Below are 25,027 nucleotides of genomic sequence, written 5' to 3'. Positions count from 1 at the left end.
TTGTAAGGATCACATTTTGCAGAAAGGAATTGTATTTGTTTAAAATTGTTTATTGTGAACAAAAGTGCAAAGCATAGCAGAAACATACACCAAGAATTTTTCAAATGAGAGTGATTTGTTTTTCTTAAATGGCTCTCGCTATCAACAAGTGTACCGTGTTTTACTATGAGATGGATCAATGAAACCAGTTACCTTAGGACAGTGGTTCTCAAACTATGGTATGCGTACTACCGCTATCAAGTGGTACGCAGAGGAATCAGAAAAAAAAAATTGTTAGATTAAAAACGATCAAAATACTAGTATGAATGCAGTGAAGAGAGGGAGGAAGATCCTCCTTAACATTGTTGAGAATAAAACATTTACATTGCCCAGCCTACTGAATTAATTCCCTTAATACTAGAGTTGTCAAGCGATTAAAATATTTAATCGTGATTAATCGCAACATGGTGAAGTGCATCGGCTTGCCTTGTGCAAATGATTTTTTATTGATAACATTGGCATACACACTGATCACAAAAAAAGAGCCTATAGTGCAATTAAACGACTGCTTTGAACAAATGTAATTTGAACATAGCAGTCAGGCTACTGCTGCTTTGTTTTGAGCCAAAGAAATTTTTTTTATTTTTTTATTTTTTATATATAAAATAATTGCGTTAATCGCGCGATAAAAAAAATTAACGCCGTTAAATTTGGTTTGCGTTAACGCCGTTAATAACGCGTTTAACTGACAGCTCTACTTAATACCTTTGAATATGTAATGTTCGTTTCCCTCGGTAAAGGGACATTAGCAGCTCCTATCGGCGATCGGCAATTACTTCAGGGAGGACGTTCCTCCCCCAGCCTCCATTGACTCCTATTCATTTCCCCGAAAGTGTTGGCGGCCGGTGAACAACATGGGGTTCACACATGCGGCACCTGCGGCCGGGCTGCGGAGCCCGCGAGGAGGATTGATTTGATCTATAAATGAAGTCCCTCAATCTTAATTGTATTAACACCATGACCAACATTCTGTAACATCCATTAACGTCCACATTTGCCTCAAACAATGTTAGGCTTACAGCCCATGCAAATAGTTGTTAAATAATGTTCTTGTTGTTCTTTTGATTGTTTGTTACTCCGATCGTTCTGTTTGATATTGTGGAAAGGATGTTAGTGAATGATTCAGAGCATTATGCATTTTAAATGGCATCACCTTTGGTCTTGTGTCTTAATTTTTCCTAGAACAATTGTAGCTGAAAATAAACATAGCCAAATAACAACCAATAGCTTCAGTCATTGAGGGCAAAAATAGGCAAAATTCTACGCCCAGATTTCTTTTATTTAGTTTTACAAATCAAGAGTAGGCCTGATTTGACTAATTGGCTATGCATCCTTTCCTTCTGCCCTTGTAGTCCAAGACATGATGCCCACCAGCTTTCAAAGTACAATGCTGCCCCTGGTGGATTAGTATCAATTCACATAACACCCTGAAACAACTTGAGTCTCACATACGTACGCCACTAACACTGCAAGCAGGTCAATGGCATCCAAGCACGCAATCCTTCCTCCCTCACTTTGAAAACCACCAGCTGCCACTGTACGAACGGAGATACATTTACCATGAGATCATGTTCTCACTTGCTGTGTGTGTATGTGTATGTGTTTCCGTGTCTCTGTTCTAGTGCTACCACTTTGTACAGCTGACAACAGCTAACAAAAAATAATATTTTTAAGAATAAATGTGCCTCCTGCATGAGATGTGCGCAGCTGAATAGGGCCACAGGCCTACGCAAATTCTGTTTGTTGTTATATTTTATAACATCTGTCATAATCGTGGTAGTTGGGGAGACAAATATTTTCTGTGGTGGTATGCGGTATAAAAAGTTTGAGAACCACTGCCTTAGGAAGTCATATTATGGCTATATTCAGAGTATGTTCCATCAGATTGAATACCATCTGAGTGGCGGACTATATCAAGGAACGACAAATGAAATGGCTTGGGATCGTTGAGTTACAATACAATTGAGAAAACATTTTTTTTCTGCTCCGACTATAGATAAGTAATTCTCTAGAAACATTTTATTTTACTTGGACAAAATATGCATGTAATTTGCAGCAATTAGGTACGAGTGCAAGTGTTAAACGATAGACAAACAGTAATTTAAAGAAAATAGACAATATCCCACAATTTTGCATTTAAAGTGCCGCATGCTTACATATTACATTTAATTTATATTCAATGTGGAATCCTTGTTATCTATCCTCCGGTGGACCAATCTCAACGCAGCTGTCTGTTACTCGAATTCCATACCATCCTTTCCAGTACTGCCTGTCATTTCCGCCGTGGACAAATTTAACATATCGCACCCCTTGTCCGTACTTCCTAAAGACATGGGTCATCTGAAACATAAGACGTTATTGTTTAAGAAGGTAAATGTTCTAGTTTCACATTTTAGATTATTTTATATATGATTCAGTCAATACCTTGTTCCATTTCTCATCGTTCCACTGCTCAAAGCTAACTTTCTCGGGAGAGAAGGCTTGAAGAGCGTCCTTCTTTTTGTCTAGTAGCTCCACCCGTATCTCGTACTCGCAGGCGCAGTCGAATCGAGGGGCATACCTCGAGCACAATTTTGAAGCACAACTTTATTTTTAAATCAAAAACTGAATTGTGAGAAAGTGCATTGCCAAGTATTTGCATAAAGTGCAGAAATACATCTAATGTAATTAATAAAGCTTGGCGAGTATCCGGTGTGATTTTTTATCAGTTATTTACATATTATGACTGACACACACACACACACACACACACACACACACACACACACACACACACACACACACACACACACACACACACACACACACACACACACACACACACACACACACACACACACACACCACATTTATTAAAGTCTTTACCCGGTTTTGGGTAAATACGGCATGTTTATTAGTGACTTCAAACTGATATAAATTGTCAATGTCATTATGCAGTTTCCACATTTTGAAGTTACTAATAAACGTACTAACAACAATAATAACTACATCCCCTATTAAGTTCATTTGAAATCTTTCTCACCAATCCGATATTCTGATATCTGGCTGGAACTTATCCATGATGTGGTGGTTGTACCCCTCCTTCCTCAGGTCAATCAGCTGAGACTTAATACATGGACTGAAGACAAAAGAGGATATGTTCACAAGATGTGTATTGTGAGTATCTTTTAGGTTGGCAGAATATATTTACTCACCCATAAGAGCTAACAAAGGTTTGTGTTGTTCCCTCATTTGGGTGGGGACTCCTCACTTCCTCTGTCACCCACCCATCTCCCTTATTGGACAGAATGTTCCAATATTTGAGGCCCTCTGAGGAAAGTAGAGGATTTAACCATTTATACTACAGATGAAAATATGGGTGGGACGTTTAAAAAAATCAAGGTTCGGTTCATACCACGGTTTTGTACCGAAACCTGATTTAGGTTTTGGTATGGTAGGTTTTTGGTTCAGTCTACACAAAAAAATATATGATGTATGATGCTTTAGGAAAGCAAGCGTTACTTAATCAAGTGGCTATAGAACCACCTGAGTGCCTTGATAACAGAGAAGCCTTGTGGTTATCAAAGGGCGGGAGTCTCACCTTCTGCCTTCGTGTTCTTGAGAAGATTCCGTTTGTCTTTCGACAGGAAGTAGAACATTTTCCAGCCTTTGACTACATCCTGCCCCGCTTCATCGCCGGGCTTGTAGCCTTCGCGCCGACACCGCTCCTTCCACAGGCACTCACTGTTGACCAATGCTCTCCATTCACGACAAACTAGTGGACAGACTCGCACCACCTGATGGGCAGGGAGGTTCACGAAGATCTCCTGCAGCAGCTCCGGGGGAAGAGTCGTGTCGCCTGCAGACTGACAGCATCGACCGTGAGCCTCATTCAGCCAGCAACCATCTTGGCTCAAACCGTTTAGAACCAAAATACCCACTACGTAAATGAGGGCCATAGAAACGGTGCATATATCATGATATACTGACTCCCTGTTGCCGAACCCTCGCCTGCCTGACTACCGCTTGCTTCGCCCCAGCTTGTCATCTACCCCGTGTCCCAATAAACCCTCTGTCCTTTTACCCCGTCTCTGCCTCCCTGTGTCCAGCGCCTGGGTCCCCTTGCCCCGCTCCTTAACAATGCAATTGTTTTTTGGAGAACTTGAAAATAATAAGACGATTAAAGTCCATTGTGGATTGTTTTAACCGAAATATATTCAATAAAATTCTTTGAATTATTAATCTGCTGTCTTTTTGTTAAAGGTATAAAGGGATAAAGTAGGCTAAACTTAAGCAGGTTGCCCACGTTAAACTGCTATATGCATCAGGCTACATGTCATTGTAAAATTGTAAATGCATATGACTCAGGCATGTCAGTTTCACGTAAGCCAGTAAGGCTATGATTAAGCTAATCAATATTGCGACACATTAGTGCCATAATTCACTAATGTGATAAAAGATGCATTCGGGCGTATTATATTATTCCACACGCGTAGATATTAACTGCGAGCGCGCAAATTATCGCTGCGCGCGCAAAACAGCCTCTCGCGCGCGCAAATTACCTCAGCGCGCGCAAAACAGCCTCTCACGAGCGCAAATTACCTCAGCGCGCGCAAAACCTCTCACGAAAGATGTATTTACGCTCTCGCTCGAATTTAATTTTGGCACTATGGGAGGGAACCAAGGCAGGGCGGGCTTTCCTATGATTGGCTGTTTCTGAAGCACGATATTTGATTGACAGCCCTCCTCAGCCCTCCTCTCATTCAATTCTGAATTGTACAGTAAATGGCTGTTACTTATTGTAACTCTAGATTCTATGAGTATAGGCGCAGCCTTTTAAGGCTATCCCTATAAGGTTATCCCTAGGCGTGAGCCGTAGCACTGAAAAATTTGTAGTCCCCGACCACCAACAGCGTGGGCCTCAATTACATCCGCGTGCGGCGTGCCTCAACGACGTCCGCATTTCGCAGATATAGTCGGGCGCCGGCGGACGTTCTGCTCCCAATAAACAGCTTTTCTTCTTTATTTAAAGGACAATGAGGCCGACACTTAAAAGCCTGCGCCTATACTCATAGAATCTGGAGTTACAATACGTAACTATCGTTTCAGCCATTTACTGTACAATTCAGAATTGAATGAGAGGAGGGCTGAGGAGGGCTGTCAATCAAATATCGTGCTTCAGAAACGGCCAATCATATGAAAAGCCCGCCCTGCCTTGGTTCCCTCCCCCATAGCGCCAAAATTAAGTTTGAGCGAGAGCGTAAAAACATCTTTCGCGAGAGGTTTCGCGCGCGCTGAGGTAATTTGCGCGCGCGAGAGGCTGTTTTGCGCGCGCAGAGATCATTTGCGCGCTTGCAGTTAATATCTACTCGTGTGGAATAATATAATACGCCCGAATGTATCTTTTATAACATTAGTGAATTATAGCACTAATGTGTCGCCATACGAGAATTGAATAACCGCTTAATCTGGGCTCCCGTCTTTCCCGCGCTGTTCGCCACAATACATTGCCATGGACTGTATTATGCATTGCGTGTTTAGTTTGCGTGTGTTTAAACTGATGGACGCACGCCCGCCCGCATTCATTAATTCTTCTATGCACGCCCGCATTCATTCATTTTAACTCAATCACGGTAAAATAATGTTTTCTCACGATCAAATACTCATCAATCCTAAAAGTTATGGGCTTGTACACGATGTCTGCGTCAAGAAAATATGTGTTTGCTGTACGGTGTTTGCAGATGCATTGACTTAAAAGTACAACTTATTAACGCTGTATCAGCTGTTCTTTCCCAAATAATTTACCAAGAATGTGTGACTAGGTAGATGAGAGAAGCAAAGTGTATGCTCGAGGTGAACATTATGCATGCACCCTTAAAATAGCATCTGAACAACGCGCCACTGCCTTTAAACCAGTCTACTGTCGCATACGGTCAAGTTGCACACTTGTGTGTCTCTGGAAAGTAAGGCTACGCCGTCTTGGCTTCGCCTCATCGTGGCGTCCCAGCGTTACGCTGGTATTGGGAGTGACCGGATATTCTGTCTTTGGTTACAGTTCATAACCGGGGTCTGTAATATCCTGTCCACCATTTAGAATGAATCCTTGTCTCTTAAGAAACGCTTTGCGTTTATTGAAAGTTTGATTGCTTGTGTGGACTTTTAATCCAATGTCGCATACATTCGTTCCAGGTTTACACATTCTGTGTGTTCACCGGCAACCAGAGCTTCTTCGTTCAATTAGATGCTCTGTTCATTGTTATGCCTGCCAGCGGTTCCTCTTACCGCCTCTCGTTTGGAGTGGACGGGAGGGGGGCCTTGCTGCTCGCCGCAGTTGGTGGCTTGGGCTTTTTCCTAGCTCCGCCCCCAGTGGCAGCGGACTTGTTGCTCTGCGGTTTTCATAGATTATGAAATAAGGGTTGAGTCAGAAGTTACAGACTCGCTTTAATCTCTTGATCCTCGCTTTGCGTGCTCTCAGGAGAATTTTGGGTTCTTGAGTCTGATGTGCCCTTTGACTTAGGTCTTTGTGACTGGGGTCCAGCAGGAGTACATTGATTGGGCTCCGCTCGCAGCTTCACCTTAGCCGATAAGGCGAAGCCTAGACGGCGTAGCCTGCATGAAATAGAACAACTAGTTCTATGATTGTAGGCGTAGCCGTCTAGTTTCCCACCTGCTGTTCCCTCCAATTGCTGAATGAATAGAGTGGAGGACAACGCTGCTCTGCGCCGCTTTATATACACGGCGCCGTGGGGAATGTGGGCGGTGCCCACGTTGATTGGTGCATAGCTGAAATTTTCAGTGCGAGCACGAGCACTTCAAATACATGGTCTGCTATTCATTTAGTCTATTTACAACACGTACTTTTGTACGCTGCAAGCCATGCCTATTTACAACAGGAAATGTTCGATTAAAAGTACAAACCGTACAAACACGGTTAGTAATCAGCCATAATCATAATCAGCCCTACTAGGGTTGGGCATAATCAGCAGGTCAGGCCCTTGCGGTGGACGAGGGTCTGAGGGACCTGTAAAAGTGCGAACACGCATATCATATGCACAGGTTCGGGAACCAGTCTAGATACCAGAACCATTTAGTGGAGTCCCGCCTCTGCACATACCAGGGACGCAGGAAGTGGGGGTGTTTAGGCTGCTGCAGCACCCCCCCCCCTGGTGGCCCCTGGCTGTAACTGCAAGTGAGAAAGTTTTCTGAACAAATCAATTCTTTTTGAGTAAAATTTTATCATACAACATGATTTTTCATTAAATTATTGACATCCACCTTTTTTCAGGGCCGGATTAACAATTTTCTGTGCCCTGGGCAACAAGGCTCAAGGCCCCCCCCCCCCAAACAATCGTAAAGTCGCTATCATCAGAACTTGGTGGCTTGATGAGTACTTATTGAAAGTTTCAATTGTCTTGACAGCAAACAGCTAGGTAGGCCTTAACTTAACTTAATAAGCCTCACCTCCATTACCACTGTTAATGGCTGTTAGGGCCGGCTGCCCTGGGGAGGGGGGGATTCATCAGGGGGGATAAGGTGCTTCGGGTGTGACCTCTATCGCGTTGGGGGTCGGAGATGCCGGAGGAAAGCATCTGGCCACACACACACACACACACACACACACACACACACACACACACACACACACACACACACACACACACACACACACACACACACACACACACACACACACACACACACACACACACACTCTCTCCCTCTCACAAACACCTCCCCAAACCCTCTTGTAATCTGTCCTTGTCCCCGTATAATTCTTTATGTTTTGGTATATGTTACATGTCTGTCACACGTATCTGGGTTTTGTCGTGTTATGTGGTGTCTGTAGATGTATGTTTGCACTTTGAAAAAAAAAAAAAAAAAACCTTGTCAAGGGCCCCTTTGATGTCACGGGCCCTGGGCAAGTGCCCAGTTGCCCTAATGGTTAATCCGGCCTTGCCCTTTTTAGGATATTTATCACATTATCATTTCCTTTTATTCAGACATTGTCGGTGTAGGCACAACAAACTGGTGTAAAATGTTGCTGGCCATATTAATAGACACGTTGAATGTTATCGTTTTGATTTGTAAAATGGTTGGCAAAAAAAGAGCAAAGACGGACGGTTCACTTTCGGTTCACTTTCCTCATATCAGACAACTCGTAACTCTGGATGAAAATTAAGGCTTTCTTTTATCACTTTCCTTTGTAAACCTTAGAAATAACCTCCTGAATCCTTGTTATAACGCTGTGTATAATCCCGGACCGCAACAACTTGTGGTCCGGGATTATATGCATTCTAGCCAAGTCGGCATGTTGTTAGTGTGTGAAATTCAGCACAGTATCAGCCGAGTTGACTCTAATTTCCACATTGTTTACTTGCTAACGTTTGTGAATAACAGTGGCTAGTTGGCAGAGTTAGTCTTTTTACACACCAGTAGAGAATTTATCAGAGCAGAGCCCTGAATGTGACTTCACCAGTCATCTCGTCTCTGTAAACAATGGATGTTGCGCAGCATTTATTATGACGTCCCCCCCCCCCCCCTAACTCACACACACACACTTCCTGGGTCCCTGGCACATACGAATGTACGAATCAGATTGCTCAGAAACCATTTGACTCATAACGTCAACTGGTTTCTGAGGAGTCGTTATGAATCATGTCAAGTTAAGTTAACAACCGATGTTCCTCTTCGTTTTCAGTTCTTACCATGCTAACATCAAATTTGACAGACTCTTAATACACATGCCTGGTGGTTCCTTGTCCACAAATAGTGTACTTACATTGGTAGTGCTTTGAGATGAACCCATTGCTGTGGAGTCAGACATCTGTCAGGGACATGGTCAGAGATCTGTCTAACCTCTGGGACGGAAATGTTGACACTTCGAATGTCTCACTAATTCCCCTTTGCAAAAACCACAAGTCACTTCCGCTTGCATAGAAAATCTTGCATGCTGGGAAATGTATGCACTTTGAATTTAGCACACTTTCAAAGCGCTCCATTGACAAACCATACGTCAAACATGCAAGATGACAGACAGCAAGCCCGTTGGGAGGAGATGTCCTGCTCAGGTGCACCTCAATGCTCAGCTTTGATGCCGGAGTCGATGATCGAACTAGCAACCTTGCAGTTGCAAGTCAACACACTACCTCCTGAGCTAAGCCGACCCAAATCACAAGCTTCTCGTTTTCGTTTAGTTTAATTTCCTTGATCATTTAATGTTTTTCAATTCAATCATGCTCCAAGGCAGAATCCTCGCGTTCAATCTAAACAACTGCTGAACTTAGCCCAAAACCATTCTTACACCTAAAGTTATATTCACCTTTCTTTTGAAAGAAATCGGTTCGGAGTTGTTTTCCCTTAGCTTGCTTTTTTGTGACCCCGATTTCCAATCTTGGGTAAAGACATGACTATGCTGCAGTCTATGGAAGCATATATGTAGCAAAATTCAAATGGCAATGCAATTTGCAATTTGCAATTCAATAAGTAATTACGTTATGCAATTGACAATGCATTATGCAATTTCATAATGTAATTTGTAAATACGTTATTCAAAGTGTATTTTAATATGCAAAGTGACAATGCAATCCTCAATTACATTTGCAATAGTTATAACAATAAAAATACAATAACATTTTGTCGGATTCTTTTGAGTGTTATCGTTTTTTTTTTGTAATCCAAATAGGAATCCAAAGAGGAATACAAATAGGAATCCAAAAAGTCAATATGCAAAGTGGCAAACGTATCAGCCAATCAGCGTCTGGACGTCACTTTCTATTGTCTCCAAGGGTATCTCCACGGTAATAATAATAATAATAATACATTTAATTTAAAGGGCGCCTTTCAAGACACCCAAGGTCACCTTACAGAGCATAAAGTTATCATAAATAGTTTAAAACAACACATTGTGGAAAAATAATAATAATAAATAAATAAATAAATAAATAAATAAAACAAAAACAAGACAAAACAAACAAACAATCAAGACAGTGATCAGTTAGACGTTGTGTGCGAGTTTGAACAGGTGAGTTGTGACTTGAAGGTTGTAATGGTGTATGACTGTTTTATGTGTGGGGGGAGGGAGTTCCAGAGCCTGGGTGCTGAACAGCTGAATGACCGGGCACCCATTCGTAATGAGTCGTGATGTGGGGATACATAGTAGTCCAGCAGAGGTTGAGCGGAGGGAGTGTATTCTTGGAGGAGGTCGCAGAGGTAACTGGGGGCTAGGTTGTGGAGAGCTTTGTAGGTGAGGGGTGGGTGGAGACGGTGGGTCTCCCGACCCTATGTTTTGCACCCAGTGCCTGTAGCACTTGGGAAATCTTTGCGTATACCACACTGGCGTCAAAACGTACCAGTGAGGATAAGTCGTCTATCCTATCTCCCAGAACACGCACTCTATCTACTGCATCTGTGTCTTCAACTCGATTGTTCTCCACATCATCGGCCAAACTTCGGAGCATATCAATAATCTCCATTGGTGACCATGGACCATAGGCTACGAACTAGAAGGGAACAAGGAAATTACGAGCAAGTGACGTAGTTGCCGCCCAGACGCTGATTGGCTGATACGTTTGCCACTTTGCATATTGACTTTTTGGATTCCTATTTGTATTCCTCTTTGGATTCCTATTTGGATTCCTCTTTGGATTCCTCTTTGGATTCCTCTTTGGATTCCGTTTTGCCAAATCTTTTGCAAAGCGTTCGTTTTGTGGATTGAAATGTAATTTGAATATCGCAACACACGGAGCGTGGCGAAGTGGATTGCAATCACGGGGACGCTATAGCATTTCAATTTGTATAAAGGAACTCAAATAATTTGACAAAATGTTATCTATTTGTATTGTTATAACTTTTGCAAATTTAATTGAGGATTGCATTGTCACTTTGCATGTTAAAATACACTTTGAATAACGTATTTACAAATTACATTATAAAATTGCATAATGAATTGTCAAATGCATAATGTAATTCCAAATTGCATTGCCATTTGAATTTTGCTACATATATGCTTCCATAGCAGTCAGCAGTCACTCAACTCGCGATTAGCCGCGTTACTGTTATGGGGCATCCTGGCGCCGTTGTGGAATAAACCATTTTTCGCCTTCTGTAAGGGATGACAGTGAGGCTGCAGATGAGAACAGGATGAAGGTGACTCCACATACATACATGGTCACAACTGCTCAAGAGTAATGTTGGGTGAGAGACCGATGATTGGCAGGGAGGGGATACAACAGGTGAAGATGAAACATATTTACTGTCTGATCAACTTACAATAGGTCAGGCAGGGAGGGTGATAAGGGCAGGGCAGAGATGTCATCATGTTAACTGTTTGATAAACTAATGGTGGGTGCAGACAGCCAGGGCTCTGGCAGGGAGGAGAATGAAGTCAGAACAAGGCGAAACCATATAAATTGTTAGGGATGAATACAATCTTCATAGGGTTTCCCTAAACTCCCCTTGCTTAGGTAAAATCCGGTACTTACCCTACGACACGGGCTCATTATTATGAGTCTCTCTGGATAAAACATATTTTCTGTTAACTATCTGCAGGACAGAAACATTGAACAGAATTTAGAATTCCTTTTTAACTAAAACAGCATTAAGTCCATCTTCTATTTATCAAGTGAAGTGTTTTCATTTTTTGTGTAAAGCAAAAATGTAAGCTTCACGTTTGTATAATTTTTATAACGTAATTACAAAAATCGAAGTTCAGAAATCGTTAAATCAAATTCATAGGGAACAATCTACCAATCAGCTTTTCGAAGCTTGCGGCAGGGCTCACACCTTTTCAAACATAAAAAAAAAATCTTTCAGGGGCATCTCAGGACCACACAACAACCGCACAAACCCATTAATAGCAGTTTAATTACACCAACATGTATTTTCTCAAAAACAAAAAAGGTTTTGAGACCCAATTAGAAACAGCATGTACAGGGACACATGATATATATTTTGATCATTATATTATTTGAGTACGTTCTTATACAAGCACTAAATGAAATGCGTCATTTTTTTGTATTTTTATTGGATAACACAACACTTTAACCTGAAACATGGGCTGGTGTATTTTAAAACATTTACTTTTCAGGTTTTCCAGGAGGGGAAGCCAATATAGAAATATAATATTCATTACAGGGCACATTACTGCTTTTCCAGAACACCTTGTCAGACCTTTAAAGTACTTTAAGATCAGACTTATAGATTCATACAGTGAATGGTGGTTAAGGCATTGTTGTAATCCAACCCCTTCTCATCATGGCAGATTGAATAGCACACATGAAGAGGCCAGAATGACTTGAGTAACCAAGACAACATGAGATTCACTTTTTAATATTATGGCAATATACCAATTTTAATTCATGTCTTCAATCACATAGGCACTGCAGTGTTGTTTACAGTACAGTACAATGCAACCTGACTGTACATCACGAGCCCTACCAGAAATACACAAGTACCGAGAAGCTTATTGATTTTGGTGTCGCCTTCGTATTTCCAGCAGGCCACAACTCCTGTCTGTGGAGTTACACTCAAGGCTGGCTGACTTCTCTCTGTATATTTCGAAGACCAGTTGAACAAAAAGGAAAAACGCACAAACTCTTAAGAAGTTCAATCCATGTTGTATCTTAAAAAAAGAAAAAAGAAGAACCAGAAAAAAGTTGTCTGGTTGAACGATGTCTCTTGTATATTTGAGGTCTCATGTGTCATTGTCGATCCTGTGAGCTGAAATTGAAAATAAATAAAAAATAAATCACTGTTAACATGAAACACAATTAGGGAGCAGAATAGGAATCTTATACTGCTGTTTGCAACATCTGAGAGATACAATGAGGGAGAGAGCAGAAAGAGAGCAAGACCTTTGAAATCACAAGCCTAAAAAAACCTCCCTCCCTCCCTTCTCGTTTCCCAGCCATCTTGATTCTGGTGATATGATAATGCTGTGTGAGCGCATGTGATTGACATACAAGATGCATTCCTGAAACCAATCAGAGCAGAGGTCCTGATTGGTTTAAAATGACCCAGGAGCAGTCAAAATCGAAATAGTCTCAAATACAGAGGTGAGTTAACCAGAACATACATCCTCACAGAGCATTTCATTCACTAACAGCGGACAGAAGTTGTTTCTCACAAATTACGTTCAAATTAAAGCTCTAAAATTGAACGGACAGCTCATCTAACCAATATGTTTCAATTAACGAAAACATTTCCATCACAAGTTAAGAGATTGCTAATTGATATGTATTAATCTATGCCTAATAATGATACTTAGTAAAGTGAGATTTATTTGGGGGGATTTCACAATACTATGAACTACATTACTGTTCAATACTGAAGTGCATTTCCCTCCGTACTGATAAACACACAAAGAAACCAAGCGGGTGAGACGGTGTCAGTTCAGCAGAGCTTCCCCAACCGTTGTGTCAGGGAGTGTCATCATGCCATCAGCTCTCTACCATAGGAGTGCAGTAAAGATGCTTACATTGCTTTGGTATCCTGAGTGGTTCAGTGTCCCCTGACAGGACCTGATGCATGACCCCCCGGAACTGGTAGAGCACCTTCAGGCACTTCTCCTCCCCCACGCAGGCGTCGTAGAAGCCGGGCAGCCCTGACTGGAAAAGGCAACTCAAGGTCAACTGCCATTGGCACAGAGAAGCACCCTTTGACCTATGTTTACCCAACAACCCAATAAGTACTGGAAGATATATATATATATATTTTTTTTTAGCAACTATTTCGGTGAAAACTGAGAAACATTAGGTAAGAATAATAATAATTGACGTAGAATCATTCGTAGATAATTTCACCTTAACCTCTAACATAACACACTCCTTAACACAAGGAAAATATTAATATTTTTCACCGTTTTCGCTCAGCAAAATCCCAAAAGAGATGCAATATACACATTGACATATTTCCAAGCTGCAATGTGGATACAAATTCTTCTCAAACAAACATGCAGTGAACATGTTCCAACTTATTGTTCAAACATACATGCATTCTAGCCAGATAGTTCAGTGCATTGTGTCCATAGATAAATCCCAGAGGAATATGTCTCTCAAATGTCACAATCTAAATAGAAATATCTAAATGTCTGAGTTATTGGGTCGGACAGAAATCGCCATATGTGCTGTGGAGTTATCAACTGCTGGAGTCCTTATAGCAACATCATAGATAGATTATGTTACAGATCTTCCAAATGCAAGAAAATCAAACAACCTTCTGTCTGCCTGCCCGTCTTTCATAAGCTCTCAAATAGGCTGAGCTGGGTTGTGGGTGTCCGGGCAGCCCTACCGCGGATGTAGCGTAGGTAGTGGTGGGCTGACGTAGTGGCACTCCGATAAGGTTTAGCCACGTGCGGATGGGTGCTCATGGTGGCCCTACCTTTGTGGCCTCAGTGAGGATGAGCTTTGAGTCTTTCACCAGGCACTGAAGAGGTACGGTCACATCGATGACCTTGGCCCTTTCGTGTTTCTTACTGTTGTCCGTGACAAACTTGCCATACCATGCGTTGAGAATGATTAGACCTAAAAAACAAAAGAATGAGATTGATATTACAAAATAATCTGCTGGGTTTTACCCAACAGATACGAACAACAAAACGTGTTGAAATTATATACAAAATATAATGAAATCAAGTGTTCAATAGGCAAGTCTGTGGCCTTGAATGACTATGAGCACAGCATGTAAACTGCATTATCTTTATACATTGAACTAATTTAGTTGTACATTGGGAGGGACATTGATACCAGATGATTAGAACGGACGCGATGGAGCCAGGAATCTTTCACAGAAAAATCCTGACCAAATTTGTTCTTGGACTTGGCAAGGGTTCTAAAAGATCTAAGAGTACAACAAGAGTTTCAAAGTTCAGAGGTACAAGTTGAGGATCAAGCACTTGATTAAGGGCAGGAGAAGCTTCATGTCTATTGTGAACAGAACAGGCAGCCATTGAGATGGGGAGCGAGGTGTGAGAACATGAAGCAGTATTCAGCACAAAAACCACTGAGTGAGATTTTGCCTTGTTTACCGTATTACTCGATGCGTTTAGTTGAGGAGTCATTTACCGAGCTCTTGCAAATGCATCAAAACCTGGAGTGCCAGTGATTGAAATCCTCAAGCAATTTGGACAAAGGCTTATTTTTTTACTCACAAGTTGCTTCATTTAATCAGTATGCAGCAAATGAGAAAACACAATTAATGTCTAATTTGAGTACCTTAGGTACTACTGATTTTCATTAGAATAAGAGTACTACATTAACTCTGAGATGTAGGTGTGTGCTTGTCATTAGCTGCGACTTCACCAACTTGCAGGACATGTCCCTGCCTAAGGGTACCTGCGGGGACAACAATTACAGCAGTCACTGCAACCACCGCAGTGTATGTCCAGTGGTACGTCAATTACTGCTCATTGTGGCATCATAATTAGCACTTGCCTTAATAGGGTTACAAAGGTCATCTCTAAGACAGAGAGCCAATGTATGAGAATTATTTGTTTAAAGAGGAACGCATCAAACGGAGCGGTGAAAATACATGTACACATAAATAAATATCTGAATCGGCCGAATAGTTGAATGAAAATAATAATGAAATACAAACATGTAATCAAATATGCTGACATAAAAACAATGCAATGCTTTCACAGTCAGGCGCACACAACCCGTACCCATTCTGGACTCCTCAGCTTCAATAATCCTGCGCACAGACTCCTGCATCAGCAAGACCTTCATAGGAAAGCAATGGAGAGAGATAAATGTGGTTAGACTTCACATGAGACTGAATTTACTGCAACTCTACCATCACCACTGTACTCATTACGCAGGCACTTTTATCAAGTTGTTTTTAAAAAATGTAATTCATTTACAGGTAAGGGGTAGGCCTCATGCTCAAGGATGCCTACAGGTAGACAACGGACATCAGGGAATCTAACACCGAACCTGTCGGCCACCATTATGGCTGGTAGCTACATCTGGCCAAATATAATACGACTGATGCAGCTTAACAAATGTCATGAGACAGACTAATATTTGGGATGTTTATGCACACCACACTGCGTCTACATGCTGGGAGCCAAAACGGCCGGTAATTGCTGGGCTGTAGTGAACTCACAGAAGACTCTGCTTCTTGTCTCTTCCTGGCGATGTCAGTCGCAGAGCTCTCCCGCTGCTTCTCCAAGTCCCTGTTAAGTAGAGAAAGAAAAGAATATCCTCCTCCTTAGATCACAGCTAGATGTTGGGCTGCCTGTGAACCTCTATTAAAACAAAAAAATACTTTGCATTTGACAGGATCAAAGTAGAGCTAATTCAGTCAACAGCAAGAGACGGCTTTGGTTTGACTGGGTTAATCAGTATTTGTATTGCACTGCAAGGGAGGAGGGGGAAGAGCGTATGAGAGAGGGTGTTGGCTTACTGTTCCTTCTGAGAATGCAGGTAGGGTCTGATCACCAGCCGCTGAATGGCGAGGTAGAAGACGAGTGGTCCGACGGTAGCATAAAACACTGCGCTGGGCAGGAGCTGATCGGTCAGGTGGATGGGGAAGAAATAGGTCTGACTGGCTCTGTTCAGCCTTTGGGAAGAGACACACACAATGCAGCAAACAGAAACGCATTGGGAAGATATTCTGATTGGAGAGCGTCTTTTTCTAAACTTATTAAACTTAAACAAATTATTGATCCCATTCCTTTAATTCAGGTAAAATAGTTTGAAGGAAGACTATAAACTAATGCATAGTCAAATATGGAAAGAGGTTCAAATTGATCAGCATAATGGCATATTTAACACTCCATTGATCTAAAGCAAATACAGGGATTAAAGTGAAAAAAAATCTTCTGACTGAAATTTTATTCGCGCTACAGCCAAGTCACGTGCAGTGTGTGAAACATGTTCCAGGTTAGGTTAATTGACACCTGCTTAAGAAATACAAATGTATAAGACGTCAGCACCAAATGCAGCCATCACGTTTAAATGCTCGACCAATACTGTTTTACAGGAGGAGGATTTTAAACAGCTGTTCTTTTGCATCTATTGCAATTTTTTTGTTGTCTTTTCAATTAGACTCTAAGATTTTTTTTTTTGCAAAGCTTGTCTCATATTTTACTCTCTAAAAAAGGCTTGCCATCGTTCCCCGTTTCCGTCAGCCATGCCCATCTCCATTTATTTTTTTGTGTTTTATCAATATCCGATACATCAGAGCCATCAATCATTATAAGGGAGTTCATACTAGCTTACTAGCTATATTTAATATACAATCGGGATGTTCATTAAAATGCTTGTGTTTGCAGTCAATTTTAACGGTAGACCTTTTAAATACTCACTATATAATTTGACAATTTTACCGGCGTTGACGTATGACGACATAATACACGCGTGTATTATGTCCATGTTCGAAACTGCATACTACCGTACTGCCGACTACATACTGCGCGGTATGTACTGTATACTGCATACTGAATGTGGGATTCAGTATGCAGTATACAGCAGACCGACTGCACCGCAGTATACAGTATGCAAGTTTCCCAGAATGCATTTCGCGGCAGCGGTAAAGCTGCTAAAAGCTGTTTTAATTCTCGCTTCAGTGCTGTTAATACATCACTTTCTTAAGTTTTAATATTTTTTTATGCGAGAAAGTACCTATTTAGATCCTTAATATGCGATTAGTTTATCCAAATGACGCCTGTTTGTAAATTTGTCCCGACGTTATCGGAGATGTGAAGTGGCCTCTGTGAACTCCAAATGACGGAAATCCGTCGTAGCGACGGAGAACTTTAATCCATGCAAATATATACCATTGTACTGCATTCCAACAATTGCTAATCTTCATTAGATAGAACACAGCGATAAGTGACATCTACAGTAATATCTGACATGAAGAGAGCTCAGTGTTAAGTTACATGATCCATAATGAAGTGAGCTCAGATTTAAGTTTGATCTATGGTAACTTCTGACAGGGAGGGAGCGCAGTGTTAGATAACATCTGACTTGAAGAGGGCTTAGTTTGAAGTTGGATCTTTGGTAACATCAGACAGGAAGAGAGCTCAGTGCGGTTGTGCTCACTTGATCTTGAGGGAGACACCGTGGGGGACTCCAACGCTGACCGTGGCCCCCAGGACGCTGTGTCGGCTGATCTTCCTCTCCGCACCGTACTCCACCATAGTCCCGAAGAAGCCCGATCTGACCCAAAGAAAAGAAGCTCAACCTCCACGCTCTAAATTTGTCCTCTCAAATCATCTCCAACGTACTCAATGAGAACAAAGAATCGGGATGCTTTGAAAATGAATGAATGATGACTATTTACGTTAGGTTTTAATTAGAGCCTTTATGTCACACACAGTATTAAAGATGGATGACAAGAGTGCATAGAGTAGATGTTACTTGTTGTGAGAACATACTTTATGGAGCCTTTTATTTTGGTCTGGTCTTCATCCTGGAATTTGTACTGATAGCTCGTCATCACAAAGCAGTGAGGGATGCCAAGCTGCAAAAAATAAGTATAATCATTATTCGAAAGGCAGGAAGGCGATTTAACCATATCTAGTATGTGATCAATCCTCCTAGTTCGACTGAACTGATGCATGATGCAATTGGGGGGTTTAATATAGTAAAGGCTGACATCCAAACACTGACCTGCAAGGCGAAGGTGAAATGGCTGGTTTTGGTGTCTCTGACAATGCTGGTGTTCATGGAGGACTGGGTTCCCCAGCGCCACTGTAGGTAACCCATGGTGTTCTTGTCCAGATGACGGGCCAGAACAGTGGTCGCCCCGGGTCGCACGCCCCGGGACGAGAACTGAAGGCCACACTGAGCGGTCGCGAAGCTAGCGGAGGGAAGACATGAGCTTTCAAAATGTATGCTTGAGTATAACTTTTAGCTAATTGTCCACTTCTACTGCTTCTGCACGAACCATCGTGGTGTCAGGTTTCTAAAGAGTTTCATCCCAAGGAGAGGTCCATGGGTGTCTCCAGCGCCAAATTCCAGCTGTGTACACATAAACAATCATTAGACCTTTGAGAAGAATCTATCACTTCATGAATGGTGGAAGAACTTAACAATTCAAATTAATCTTACATTATCTCGCAACAGTTACAAGCATTTACAGTACAGGTGTCATTTGATGTGCATAGTTTCGTGAGGAGCACGGTCCTAGTATCATTTATCATAATACAGCTCCAATGACAGTCATTCGTGTTGAAGCTTTGTGGATAAACTTAAAGATGGATAGATCGGATTGCTCCCAACAATCAGAAACGACTTTCACTTAATGAAATGCAATGAATGAATGAAATCAAGGGACAGAGCAGAGGAGAGAGCACCCAAATGAATCTTGCAGAGAAGAGGAATAAAGTAATTAAAGTCATAAAACAAGTGTCAAGTCAGAGTTAACATGTACGTCAGGAATAAAAACTTCAGATGTGAGACGACAGCTAAGCACACAAACTTTGTTAAAGACAGAAAGGCTCGCCAATAATGGTGATAAGTCAAGTTGACACTCAAGAGCATGTTCTGACCTCTCCCCAGCCCTTGGCTGAAGTGACTCTTCTCAAGGCCAAGTTAATGTTACCCCCTCCAGTTCCATTTTGTGTTGACAAGGAGCCAGACAAAATAGCAGTGTCTGTTGTTGTAAGAGGTGCCTACAAGAAAGAACAAAAAGCCACCAGTTATAAATTGCCTTCTAACAAAGTTGTCTCAGACAACTTCTGGGCTACACATGTTTTCTGTACTAATACAATTTGATCTGTTTGCTACAAACCATTACCTCTATAGATTGTGATATGTGCATTTTGTTGATCTCCACTTGCGGGTAACTTCCGCTGACCACATCCTCATAGTCTTCATCGTATCGGTCAAAGAGGTCTGTCGCATCGATGCCTACACTGATCAATCCCTATAAGAACAACAAATCAATTCAAACATTCATTTATGTTAATAATATACATTGAAGCGATGAACCCGCCTCCTGCCCTCATCCCACCTTTGGATTAGTCCTTTGTTGAAGCCTCCTCTCCTCTCGCTCTTTGTGAAGGCGCTCGTACTCCTCGCGGATCTCTACAGGTGTTCTTTTCCTCTCCACAACCTGCACATGTGGAAATGTGTCAATGGAGACCTTCAGAGCTTTGGTCTGGCCACAACCATGACAGACAATGTTCTGGGAGTGTCTGATTGTTGATGATGGTACAAAAGTTTGATGTTGTAACACACAGTTGGTGGACATAATTAATGTTTTGCAGTACAAATCAACCCAATGCCTGCTGTTTCTACATAATATTCTACAATGCGTTTCTCATTCTGCAGTGAGAGGCATCTCTTCCTGAGAATAGATGCTTACCTCCCATCCTTCCACATCCAGTCCTCTCTTTCCATAGATATCGTATATTGCCCGCGCCTGAGGGTCGCTGAGTACTACAGAGTAATACAGATAACCATCAATTATTTAAAAGGGCAGCAGATTTACAAAGAACAATTTCAGATGCGTTGTTGTTACAGGTGGTAACGGGTTATTCATAAACTTGCCTTACCTTCATAAGCTTGGTGTACAAGGTTAAAGAGCTGTTCGGCTTGTAGTTTCAGGTCAGGGTCCCGGTGCTTGTCTGGGTGGTAAATCATACATAGCCTTCTGTATGCTGCCTTCAGCTCATCCTGTGTTGCCTGAAATAATGACATTTAGCAATTTACAAATTGGTACATGTAAGAGGTAAATAAGAGGAAGTCCTTAAGAACTCATGGCAACGTGAACTAATTATAATACAATTAGAGTGGTTGAGGCAAGAATACAGTCTAAACTCCATGATGGTGAATCTGATTGGGTGTCCTACAGTGTGTTACATAGGAGATAATGCTGTCAAAGTTAATAGACAAGTGAAAACCTTAATGGGAACGGTTCAGGAACATGTTCAGGATTGTGTTAAATGTGTTGCTAACTGATAACTGCGCTGATTACTGAACCCTTTGATAGGAAAATAGCGAGGTAAACATCATTGACAGATATAATTCATACATTGACATCCTTCACTGTGCTAGGGAAAATAAAACTCTAGCCCGATATGTTACCCACACTTGTTATTGCACTATGTCACTGGGTCATATTAGCGAGTCCATTGAAAACAGTGAGATAGAATGACATTATGTTGGGCCCACCACAGCTCAACAAATAAACAAAACTACTCTGGTCACCAGGAGTATCAACATTACATAGAAGGTAACAGTAGTAGTAACGCAACAGTTAACTTGGGTTAATATCGTTACAAGGGCGGCAGTATGTACAGCATATATGGTATGTGACCATGAATCGTAGTATAGTACATTAATCAGTAATAGTAAATACAAATTAGACATTACAAATCGTATAGAATACGGCATGGCGTTATGAGTGTCTCGTTTTTACCCAAATAAAGTTAATGAACACCAGGCCCCACTTAGTTAGTCATTTTGAGTGCAAGGGAAAGCAGTGAGCTGGGGGATGGTGATGTAATGCCCCCGAAGTGTCTCCGTTCTCTGCTGAACATATGCTCTCGGCATATTGTCTATACGTGTGAAAGACTGCCGGGAAAAACTGAATTTACAGCAAGAGCTTATAAGAGATACGAATACTTAAAGCAAACGAAACAAAATAAAAATAGTCTACAATTGAATGTATGCGTCTGCCAGATAGTATATGACATACAGGGAGACCAGAGCACAACTCTGAACTGTCAGAGAAAAAAAAATCAATGTCGAGGGTCACTTGTTAGCACACGGCTAACGTTAGCTCAAACTGGACGCATGTGGAGCCAATTCCGGACGCTTAACTCTCCTAAAAGGTTAACATATGCAAGAACAAACAGTTTTTGTAACAGACAATCGCATACTCTACCTCTCTCCTGACGTTTAGCAGCGAATAATAATCATCATTGTCAATCTCATCATCTTCCAAGGCGGACGCCATGTTTACAACCTGTCATGCCTTCCTCGAATAGTCAGGGTGTGGGGGCTCACGGTCGCCCCCTTGTGGTTTGGATGACTACCAACATTTATTTTGACAACAAATTTATAAATTGCTGCGATTATGCTGAAAATGTCAATTCAAAGTGTCAAATGCAAGAATTATTTTACATTAATATGTTCTCGTCAGGAGATGGCCTATGTCATTGGGACTCTTATGGATCGTAAATGTGTAGAAAGTGGATTTCTTATTTCTTATATATGGTTCAATTATAAAGTCCTGAAAATCACTTTTCCTTGAAAATCACTTGATCGCTAAACTACACAGATAAGACTTTGGCACAGGCCATTGACGCGCAACAAATATAACCCAGAATATTACTATAGTTGCATTAACGAACTACATTCATGCAACGAATACCGTGAATATTTAACATAATCAATTCCACATTTGTAAATTAAAGTACATTTAACCTATTGCATTACGGCCAACGCATAATCACCGTCTTTGTTATTTTAATGAGCCCCTTCACTCGGTGCGCCTGCGTCATACGGTCCTGCCCTCAGAAGGGGAACTGTTCATTCAGCACCACCAAGTATCCAACACAGCCTCCACACCGCAATGAGTTGGAGCCTACGTCTGCCCTCTCCGACATCTTATGGCTTATTGCCCCTTATGAACCGCTCCCCTATGGCTCCAAACATTGAAAAAAATATACATTTGTAATCAAGACCTTTTTTTGTATTCGTACTTCTACAGTTACTTAGTCTTTTTCATCTCTGGACACAACAATGCAGAGTTAGAATTAGGATATTGAGTGCATATATATATCCTTCATATGGCAAAGCCATATCATATATATTATGCTACAATAGATGGTTTATTAAGCATACATAGGGAGATACCATGTACTATCAGTAGTAGTGTACTGAGGTGTCTTTATGCCGTTGTTTAATAGTTTCATATGAGATGTGATTTTTTTTTACGCTCTCACAAGTCCAGCTTTCATTGTCACTCATTTACTCCCAGCCAATGGTAAGTGTGCATTTGGTTGGACTCGCCGCTGCTTCTCGAGTCCCTCCTCGTGCTCAACTCGCTGTGCACGCGCGTGGTACCCGCGGTCGTGAGGAGGAGGACGATGTTGCGCGTGAAGGGGAAATGGCTGCCGAAAACAAGCCGGAAGGTAAGAGAAATATAATAGGATTCAATTTAACACAATGACTGTTATATGATGTAGAACAGTTCCAAGTCGTGGGAAATGAACAAACATGTAAAGATAAGTGAAGGTTTTTGTCCAATACCGCTCCGGTATTTTCTTCCGTAAAAAGGCAGCTAAACGTGGAGACGTTACCTAGCCGGCTAATATTAGCTTGCATTCTAGCCAGCTACTATTCCCATCGTAGCCCACACACGGGGACAAATAGTCAGGGTGATCAAAGTACCATGTCGTCACTGAACTGAGCTGAGCCCTCTGTGAGATAACCAACAATTGAACGAGTTAACAACATTACTAAGTAAATGACAACATGTCATCTCCATCGACCCAACTTCTTTCATACCCATGGCTCTCAGAAGCGGGTTGTATTTTTAGTTACCCCGTCAATAGGCTCGATGTCGGCGCGGTTTAATTATAGTTTGTTTTGTTGGCATTAAGTCGCTGGTTATATTCGATAATATTCACTCCGTTTTAAACCCAACAATGCATCATGAAATAGAAATGTTGTTATATACTTGTAAGCGTTTATGTGGATTTATTTTTTCGGACAGTTTCCCCAGCGAAGTAGCGCGACAGATCTCAACGTTTATGTTTTAAAACTACCGGTTAATACCGCGATGTATGCCCTCAAAAACTAGCGTCAAGCGCTTCGATAGCGGGTTGTTTCACGCTTCTGGGATGGGATGCCTCCACACCATGGAGCGGCGGAGGAGGAGAGGATGGAGTTGGATTTCCAAGCGCGCGCCTGGAGCCCACATTACATTAGACTACTTTACTGGTGGAAAACGTTCCTATTTTACCTATTGGATGTGGCGACACGCTAAACAAGATGTATAAATCTAAACCTAAGCAGGGTGGCAAATTAATTATAATAATTTACATGGAAAAAAATGTAGCGAAAAAGGACGAGAGGACGTTAATTAGGAGAATATCATTTTCGACATTTCCATGTTTGATGACAAAACTTTCTGAGTAAATGATGGACTCGAATACAGTAGACCTAACGGGGTTTGAGATGTTTCCGTTTCACTCATCTCTGTCTGTAATATATTATTGATGCAGCGCCATTAAAGACAATGTTTTCTCAAACCTTTGGACAAAACGGATCTATTGATATAGTCGCCCATTGGACTTTGCTAGGTGTATCTTGGTGTTTCCTAAGGTAGTAAAAAACTTTTTCGGGAGTGACCCTTCATTTGTTAGATTTTAATTTTTTTCTAAACGGAATGGTTAAACGTGATATTTGAAGCAGGCTTCATCAAATTCATTTTTTATTTATGTTGGAATGTTTGTCCACTTATTCAAACGTATGCATATTTGTATCCGTCTTGTTTTTGCTAACACATTTGAGGTGAGGCCATACCCTTAGCCCAATGACCATTTATGAAAACAGAAGAGTTATGTCGAAAGAAAAAGTCCACAAATAAAAATGGCATTATATTAACCCTGTTCTTTTACAATCCAAAAATGTATGTACATCGTAATGAACTAAAAATATTGGTAGATGTGTATCATCTTAATATGTAAGGTCAACGATATTGATTTATAAAAAATAATGATCGCTGGACATGTTTTTAGGGCGTCAGTGTGCCAGCCTTTGAAAAAATCTCCACTAGGAGGTGGTATTGAGCTTTAAAAGTTGGGTTCTTAACACTTATTTGTTTGCAGGATCTGTCTGTATGACAAAACACGAAGACATCTGGTTTTATGAAAGTAATGACTTTGCTGTGGCGTATAAGCCCAATGCATTCATCCATATTGCTGGACTTAACAAATAGGCAGACACTTAATCATTCCTTTGCTTCTCTGTCAAAGCCTTCATTGAAACGACTGACTTGAAACTCCCACTGGTGAACAGGTTAAGTTATTTTTGGTGTTCCTCTGAGG

At 41.4% G+C, this 25,027-nt stretch overlaps 3 protein-coding genes across 11 annotated transcripts in view; 1 reads left to right on the top strand and 2 right to left on the bottom strand.

The window, feature by feature from the left end:
• Positions 1-29: 29 nt before the first annotated feature.
• LOC115549079 (F-box only protein 6) lies at positions 30-8,960 on the bottom strand. 2 transcript variants are annotated; one of them, XM_030364116.1, is made up of 6 exons: positions 8,798-8,960; positions 3,620-3,884; positions 3,234-3,348; positions 3,062-3,157; positions 2,464-2,623; positions 30-2,379 (listed from the first exon to the last, which is right to left on the bottom strand). In XM_030364116.1, exons 1-6 carry the CDS (start codon positions 8,840-8,842, stop codon positions 2,233-2,235), a joined length of 828 nt encoding a protein of 275 aa, XP_030219976.1. In that variant the 5' UTR covers positions 8,843-8,960; the 3' UTR covers positions 30-2,232. The 2 variants fall into 2 exon arrangements, with proteins under 2 accessions (XP_030219976.1, XP_030220044.1); XM_030364184.1 differs by having other exon boundaries at positions 2,464-2,599.
• Positions 8,961-11,862: 2,902 nt separating this feature from the next.
• On the bottom strand, positions 11,863-21,964 carry dnajc11a (DnaJ (Hsp40) homolog, subfamily C, member 11a). Its single transcript, XM_030358651.1, has 16 exons — positions 21,856-21,964; positions 20,522-20,651; positions 20,332-20,405; positions 19,978-20,079; positions 19,762-19,890; positions 19,514-19,636; positions 18,910-18,983; positions 18,633-18,822; positions 18,398-18,483; positions 18,063-18,179; positions 16,420-16,575; positions 16,120-16,189; positions 15,677-15,734; positions 14,395-14,537; positions 13,493-13,622; positions 11,863-12,735 (listed from the first exon to the last, which is right to left on the bottom strand). The coding sequence occupies exons 1-16, from the start codon at positions 21,925-21,927 to the stop codon at positions 12,710-12,712; spliced, it is 1,680 nt and encodes a 559-aa protein (XP_030214511.1). The 5' UTR covers positions 21,928-21,964; the 3' UTR covers positions 11,863-12,709.
• A 1,063-nt stretch (positions 21,965-23,027) lies between these two features.
• camta1a (calmodulin binding transcription activator 1a) overlaps positions 23,028-25,027 on the top strand; it is a 300,236-nt gene continuing 298,236 nt past the window's right edge. For 7 of the 8 annotated variants that reach the window (XM_030350928.1, XM_030350902.1, XM_030350888.1 and 4 more), the window contains exon 1: positions 23,028-23,107. In XM_030350928.1, coding sequence (XP_030206788.1) covers positions 23,083-23,107 — 25 coding nt within the window. In that variant the 5' untranslated portion in view covers positions 23,028-23,082. The remainder of the gene's footprint in view (positions 23,108-25,027) is intronic. The other variant, XM_030350895.1, reaches the window with a different exon arrangement.

This window comes from Gadus morhua, chromosome 1, assembly GCF_902167405.1.
Source record: "Gadus morhua chromosome 1, gadMor3.0, whole genome shotgun sequence".
Taxonomy (NCBI): domain Eukaryota; kingdom Metazoa; phylum Chordata; class Actinopteri; order Gadiformes; family Gadidae; genus Gadus; species Gadus morhua.
The sequence above is the reverse complement of the archived record's forward strand: the minus strand, read 5'-3'. Positions and strand labels throughout refer to the sequence as shown.

Coding starts and splice junctions, on each gene's coding strand:
- LOC115549079 (XM_030364116.1), bottom strand. CDS start 8,842: ATGTCTGACTCCACAGCAATGGGTTCATCTCAAAGCACTACCAAT. Junction 3,885..8,797: donor CATCTCAAAGCACTACCAAT/GTAAGTACACTA, acceptor CGATGCTGTCAG/TCTGCAGGCGACACGACTCT. Junction 2,380..2,463: donor ACGATGAGAAATGGAACAAG/GTATTGACTGAA, acceptor CTTATGTTTCAG/ATGACCCATGTCTTTAGGAA.
- dnajc11a (XM_030358651.1), bottom strand. CDS start 21,927: ATGGCGTCCGCCTTGGAAGATGATGAGATTGACAATGATGATTATTAT. Junction 16,576..18,062: donor GGTGTCTCCCTCAAGATCAA/GTGAGCACAACC, acceptor CTCTTCCCAAAG/GCTGAACAGAGCCAGTCAGA. Junction 16,190..16,419: donor CTGCATTCTCAGAAGGAACA/GTAAGCCAACAC, acceptor TCTACTTAACAG/GGACTTGGAGAAGCAGCGGG.